Source organism: Bos javanicus, chromosome 15 (genome assembly GCF_032452875.1).
Source record: "Bos javanicus breed banteng chromosome 15, ARS-OSU_banteng_1.0, whole genome shotgun sequence".
NCBI lineage: Eukaryota > Metazoa > Chordata > Mammalia > Artiodactyla > Bovidae > Bos > Bos javanicus.
This window is the reverse complement of record NC_083882.1, coordinates 43,648,510-43,655,504: the sequence shown is the minus strand read 5'-3', so window position 1 is coordinate 43,655,504 and position 6,995 is coordinate 43,648,510. Positions and strand designations below refer to the sequence as shown.

The 6,995-nt window shown below is 44.8% G+C and overlaps 1 protein-coding gene across 8 annotated transcripts in view; it reads right to left on the bottom strand.

The window, feature by feature from the left end:
• Window positions 1–2,941: 2,941 nt before the first annotated feature.
• Window positions 2,942–6,995, bottom strand: part of SCUBE2 (signal peptide, CUB domain and EGF like domain containing 2) — a 67,986-nt gene continuing 63,932 nt past the window's right edge. For all 8 annotated transcript variants that reach the window (XM_061440845.1, XM_061440842.1, XM_061440844.1 and 5 more), the window contains 2 exons: window positions 4,128–4,207; window positions 2,942–3,236 (listed from right to left, as the gene is read on the bottom strand). In XM_061440845.1, the coding sequence (XP_061296829.1) occupies window positions 3,084–3,236; window positions 4,128–4,207 (233 nt within the window). In that variant the 3' untranslated portion in view covers window positions 2,942–3,083. The remainder of the gene's footprint in view (window positions 3,237–4,127; window positions 4,208–6,995) is intronic.

The following is a 6,995-nucleotide window of genomic DNA, read 5'->3' as shown; positions in this document are numbered from 1 at the left end:
TGGAAAATCCATTTCTAAGGTGGCTCATTCCCCTAGCTGGCAAGTTTTACTAGCTGTCACCTGAGAGTCAGCTAGGCTATGGGTGGGGGGTCCTCTTCACCAGCTGCTCTGGCTTCCTCAAGGTACAGTGACTGAGGGCCCAGTGAGTTTCCCAAGGAGAAGAAGTGGAGATTGCCAGTATCTTAAGTCCCGGATCCAGGAACTGGTAAAATGTTATTTCTGCCATAGAGTATTGGTTCATCAATCACAGATCCCAGATTCAAGGGGAGGGGTAAAAGACCCCCAACTTTCCATGGAAGAAGCATCAGAGAATTTGTAGACAGGTTTTTGAATTGTCACATGTCCCAAACCTGCTCCTTCTGCAATCTTCATCTACCAGTTATTTGGGCAACTAGTTGCTGTCTTTCCCTTTAACTTCCATCCAATCATCAGGAAGTTCTGGGGACTCTCTCCCAAAACATGTCCACAATCCTTCTGTTCTGTCCTCTCCACTACGACTGTCTTAGCCCAGAGAGCCTTACCTCTCGCTGGATGGCTGCTTGGTTGGTGGCAATAATTTGTTAACTGCTCTCTGCCTCCGTGCCTACTTTCTAAAACCTATTCTTCATATAGTAACCAGAGCTCTCTTTTAAAAACATAAATCAGATCACCCCGCTTTTCTGTTTAAACCCCTTCCAAAAGTTTCACAGCATATTTAGAATTAAGCCCACACCCCTCATTCTGGATTCCAAAGCCCAGTGTGCTCTGGCCCTATCTGGTTTCTTGGCCTCATCTCATACCACTTGACTTCTCACTAGTCTGTGATCCACACACATGCTTTTTCCTGCCTGGATAGCCTTTGCACCTGACTTTCCTCTCTCTGGAATGTTCCTCCCCCTGATTGGCCCAAGGCTGATTCTTTCTTGCCATTTTCTTTTTTCAGTTGAAAAATCATTTACCCAGAAGGATCCTCACGATTCCCAAACCTAAAACAGCCACACCATCATCCGTTATATTAACCTATTTTAATTTTCAACAGCACTTACTCCTAGCTGATACTTTTCTTGTTGATTTGTTCATTCTCTGTCTCCTCCCTCTAAAATAGTAAGCTCTAAAATGACAAGACCTTGTCTGTCTTGTCACTGTGCAACCCTATGGCAAAGAGGTGATATTAGTTAACTATTTATTGATTTAGCAGATAGTATCAGTAGCCCCTGCCCACCAGCCTTCCAACGGGACCACAGAGTCTCTCAGAATGGTTGATGGGTACAGACAGGAAGTTTCATGAGGGCCTCAGTGGCTTGTGCATGGTCCGGCTCCTGGAGGATGTTTCACAGAGACCAGGTTTATGCAGCATCCCTCCAACCCCTAGGTACTGCCATCAGCTGCCTTCTTATGAAATCAGCAGTACAGAACCAGACAGTCCTGAGCATATAGTTACTAACATGCTTGGACAGAATGGTGCAGTTCAGCTCACCCCATCGGTCAGGTCACTAACTCATGTTACGTTACATCTGAATTTTCATGTTATAGTCAGACTCAGAAATGTAGGCCAAGTTCCGGCATTATAAATTACAAGGACCTGTATTAATGATACCTTTAAAAATGAAGATGTTCATGTTTTTCATGAGAGACTTAGAAGGGTATTTAGGACCATTCAAGTAAATTAAAAAACTTTGATGAAGGGCTTTAAAAAAGTCAATATTGCTTATATATAAAAAAATCACTGAGGTAAAAAGTGAATTCAACAATGAAATAATCTTCGTTTTCTTCAGAAACATTTGTTGATCATTTTTTTGGTACTTTGGTGTAGAGAGCTGATTGTGTGTGGAGTTAGTTTGTTACTGAAATAAAACAATATGGTTGCCTGTAGGCAACCCTTTTATTAGGGAAACAGCAGCTTGTTTGATAGAATTTTTTTATTCACTGTAATAAGATTTTTGCCTGTGGATTTCAGTTTTTAAAAATTCAATAGTATTGAAAAATCATATTCCTGTAGGAGAAAATGATTGTGAGGTCCCACTGTGTTGACTGAAAGTGAGATGATTCTGCGGTACTCAGAGGCTGGGGTTAGTGTAGCTGCTTCTGGCCGTGGTGTGACCATTAAGGGAGTGAGGCCACCCTGAGCCGTGCAGCTCAGGCCCTCAGTCAGTCTCTGAGCTTGGAGCAGGGGAAGGAAGGCAAGCATGACAGGCTGGGCCATACCACCTCCACCTGGACCTCCACCGCCCCGTGGTGGGAAGCCCAGCTGGAAGGAGGACCCTTGGCGGTACTGACTCAGGGTGTGGGAATCTCCTTTTCATGATGGATGGAGTCACATCCATCAGATCACATCGGATCTGAACTGTCCAGGCCCTACCTCGGTGCCCAGAAGAGCAGTGCCCTGAAGGCACAGCTGCAGGTGTAAGACAAGCACAGAGCATTTGCTACGAGACAGAAACTGGCAACATGGAAGGTCATCAACAGGTCCACATTATGATGTCTGTGGAAGTGCTGAGTTTCTACCTTCTTATTTCTAATTCTTTCTGCTTTAAGTATTTTTTGGTGATCACTGCTTGGAATCCAAGCTGCTGGGATCAAATTTAAGTCACACAGACCGGAGAAGGCTGTGGAGAAAACCGGGTCCTCCCAGGTCTTGAATCGGGGGGAGGTGGACGGTGTCTGGAGGACTCCCCTTCCCTTCCTCCCCGCTTTCCTGCTCTGCCTGGTCAGAGCCAATACCCGAGTATAAAGGGCTCCCTTAGGGAGGGCTATACTGGAAGAAGCTGAAGTTTCAGACAAGGCAGCCCCCTCGAGGAGAAGTGAGGACCGAGAAGGACAGGTGAGTCTCACCTAAGCTGACTGAAACCCAGCTCAGCCAGCCCTTGATGTATCCAAGTCAGCTGCCCACACCATTGAGAAGCGGGTAAGACTCAAACCCATTCTCTGTCCACACCTATAACACTGGGAAAGAAAAACCAAGTTCAATTTACCAAAATACCTGTATTATCTATAAAAATTGAACTCTAACCAGTCACTGCTACTAGAGGCAGCGTTATCCATCTATGCTGGCTGCAGAAGCAGCCCACAGGCTGAACACTGTGTCAAGTGGCACGTGGGCAGTCTTATTTGTAAGGCCTCAAAAACCTGGACACTTTGGAACGGAGCAATCGGATGAAGGATCGTGGAAACATTTCGCGGGACTCCTGGGCTGTGTACTTGAAATAGTTCTGGGGGTGGGCCAGGACATCAAACAGGGCCTTGATCAGTTTCTTATCCTAAAAAGAACAGAATTTTTGTTACTGGGCTAAAATATTTAAACATGATGACATTTTGCCAAGGGAACTATAATGTCCCACTGTGAGACAGTAAGTTGATTGGCTGAAAAACACTTTGTGAAAATTGTTTCCTCTGATTTTTACCCTTTTTTCCAGTTTTTTCCCCCCAAGGATCTTTAAAAAGCACATATTAGTTTCATAACAGAAAACTTAATATGTAAAAAATTGTTTTTCTAAACCACATGATAACTTTGGAATTTGGGGAATATTTTTAGGGTTAGTGATGTGGCAAGTGTTTATTTATACTTGTAAGTATCTGAAAGTTGGTGAACTTCAGGCTTGAAGGATGAACAAGGAGCCAAGACTCTTCAACTATTTGGAGGATAAACATGAAAACATGATTTGCTGCTGGCTTGGATTTATGATAAACAAGTTTCCCACTGCTCTTCCTAACATTTCTAGATTAAAAAATACAATTTTAATTGACAACACTAAAAACAGCTTCCCTGGTGGCTCAGTGGTAAAGAATCCACCTGCCAATGCAGGAGACCTGGGTTGGGAAGCTCCCCTGGAAAAGGAAATGGCAACCCACTCCAGTATTCTTGCCTGGAAAATGCGATGGACAGAGGAGCCTGGTGGGGCTACAGTCCATGGGGTCGCAAAAGATTCCAACATGACTTAGCGACTAAACAACACAACAAACACTTGACAACACTAAAACAACTCCCTGTTGTTGTTGTTTTTTAAAGAAACTAAGTCTGGTGAAGATATAAAACTGCCCTCAGCCCAGAGCAGGCTCAATGTCCGAAAGGCAGCAACGTGGTGGGATAGGAAACTTTCCTCTGTGGTGCTTGGCATGGGTAACTACCATGCCCACCTAGGTATACTCACCTTAAGTATTTCCTGATGGTTCTCAGATGCATAGAGCCTGCCGTCTCGAACTATGTCTTCAATGAGCTCCTGGTAGTCCTCTGTTTGGAAAAAAGGACACTTTTTTTTTTTTTTGCTATGGTTTAGTTATTTCCAAGCTCACTCTTTTCTTTAATTGTTCAAATAATGTTCTGAGAAATGCCCCTTCTGCAGCTGAGACCGGTTGGGACCTGGGACCCTGTGCAGCCAGGCTGCAATGCTTGTATCTAGACACACCACTCCTGGAACAAAATATAAAGAAACTGTATGGGACTAAAAATAATGGCATGCATATTCAGTTGGGGCAAACTCTTGACCCCAAAGATACAAGGAGACCAAAAAACCCAACTGCCACTTTTGAAGAACCTGGAGCAAAAGCAGGGTACTGCCCATGCCCCCTGCATACAACACCACTAAAGGGGTGGGCAAAACACCTAAGCCACCCCTCCAGCCCAACCCCTGGACACACCCCTACTCTCACCCCACATAAGGAACAAGCTTGCACCTTCTTGGGGAGCAGGGAGCGACGAGCAAGCAATCGAGGGAACCTGTTTGTTCTCCCTCCCCTGGCCACTGCAGCAGGGCCCCAGTAAAGCCTTGCCTGAATTTCTTGTCTGGCCCACCGGCACCTGTACACCCTCTCCTGATCCTTTTCCCTCAGATGAACCCTCAGAGCATCCAGCCAAGGCTCCTCTCTCCACTTTGCTCACCAGCTCCCTCTTCTCTCAGCAAATCAAGGGCGTTATTCCCGTCATTCTGCCCTTCCTTTCCTACATTACGATTTTTCTCTCTCTGCTAGTCTTTCACATCAGCACAACAGACATGCTGTTGTGTCTCTAGTTTTTTGTTTTTTTAAAAACCTTCTCTTGACCTTATTTCTCCCTCCAGCTTGCATCCCATGTCTTTGCTCCTCCTTGTAGCAAAACTCCTTGAAAGAATTGTCAGCACTCACTGTCTCCAATTCTATTTTCTTTCTATCTCAAACCCATTCCAGTCAACAGTGGCCCCCACGACTCCCCCAGAACTGCTTGTCGGGGTCCCCAGTGACCTTCACGTCGCTAAATCCCAAAGCTCAATTCTCAGCCATCATCCTCCTTGATGCAGTAGCGTTTCGAAGTCTAGCCTATTTCCTACAGTCATAATTCAAATCAAGCATATGCAAGACACAATCTCTTTAAAATTCCAGGCAGAAAAGAAGTGCCTCTTTGTATGCATATCATGTGCAACGAAACCAAACAAATCATAAGAGCATCACTGGAACTGTGTGGGAGGAGTTCTCAAAAAGTTCCCCCTCCTCAAGTGATGGGAAATGGAAATTCATAGGATAAGACTCATAATTACTAACTGAATACATGTTTGTACAATGTCTCTGGTCCTCTGTTCATTTGGTCTCTTTCTTCTTATCCTTTAATTTTAGTGAATACAAAAACTATACAATATGAATAAGGGTACATTTTTTAAAATCTTGAATTCCTCTGCTGCGGAGTTAGAGAATTAGCCCCTCAGAGAATTAGCCCCTCAGAGAATCTGCCCCTTCTGATGAGGAGTTTACCATTAGGAATGCCTGTCACTATGCTGGAGAGCTGTCTGGCACCACAAATCCTTCCAGATCACCATCTTTTTTTGAATTCTTATTTATTTATTTGGCTCCACTGGGTCTGAGTTGCAGCATGTGGGATCTAGTTCTCTGATCAGGGATTGAATCTGGGAGCTCTGGATTGGGCGTGTGGAGCCTTAACCACTGGACCATTAGGGAAGTCCTCAAAAGAACCGTTTTTTTTTTTTTTGGTTTTTTTTTTTTTTAATCTTTCCTCTGCTTTTAAGAATGACTGTCTTTTCACTTGTTCCAGTTGTCATGGGAAAAGCACTCCAGTGTCGTAGGTAAGAACTCAGGAGCTGCAAAGGCCCTGCAACTTTGTCCTCCTGTGTCCTCAGGCGCTTACTAAAATCTCTAAGCCAGAGTGGCCTCATCTATAAATCAGGAAAAGAGGTGCAGTCGCATCTCCTGCCTGGGCGGCTGGGAGGAATGCGCCAGGTCAAGCGCATTTGGCACTGGTTCTGAGTTTGGCACACGATAGCACAGCTGTGGCCCTCCTGCTTCTCCCGGCCAGTGGGCGAGTCTGTAGCAGCCTCGGCTGCCCCTTCTCAATGCAATTGCTGTTCTTCTGGGTTTAGAACCACATATCAGATTTGTCTGAAATATATGTTGAGAAAAAATATTAAATAGGCTCTGGTGAGGACCTAAGAGGTTCTGCATGGCCAAAGCAGCATTTTTCAACTATTTTCTGCTGTGACGTGCCAGATCCATTCTCATGAGCCTAACCAGAGTTATACGTAATTTTCTCTGGTTCAAGCAACAACTCTTTATTTGAATTTTTTTTAATTAAAAAAGCAAGATGTTTTCATGTGTCACAGAGTTGAGAACAGCCTGAACTAAAGTGTGTGAGCTCTGGTGACATTTGGGTGCTTCTCCGTGGCTTTTGGGTGCCTTCCTCATCCCAGCTGGCTGCCTGCGGGGAGAGGAGGATCTGTCTCCCGGCACAGCCACATGGGAGCCATGTGTGTCCATCTAGGAATCTGATGCTGAGATCCCTTGTCTTGGTGTCTGACGTGTTTTAGGCACCAAGATGATGATTCTAGATCTTATCACATGTTAGAAATAAACTATGTGAGGTGTTCTTAGGAACTCCGTAGAATACTGTCTTTCCAAAATAGCAACTTTTCATACTTGTCTGCCTGAAAACCTTCAATGGCTCCCTATACAATTAGGTCTACCCTTCCGAGCTTGGCACTTGAGTCTCGTCATAGCCTAAGCCTGCCTCCTACCACTCTCATCTCTCACTGCTGAGT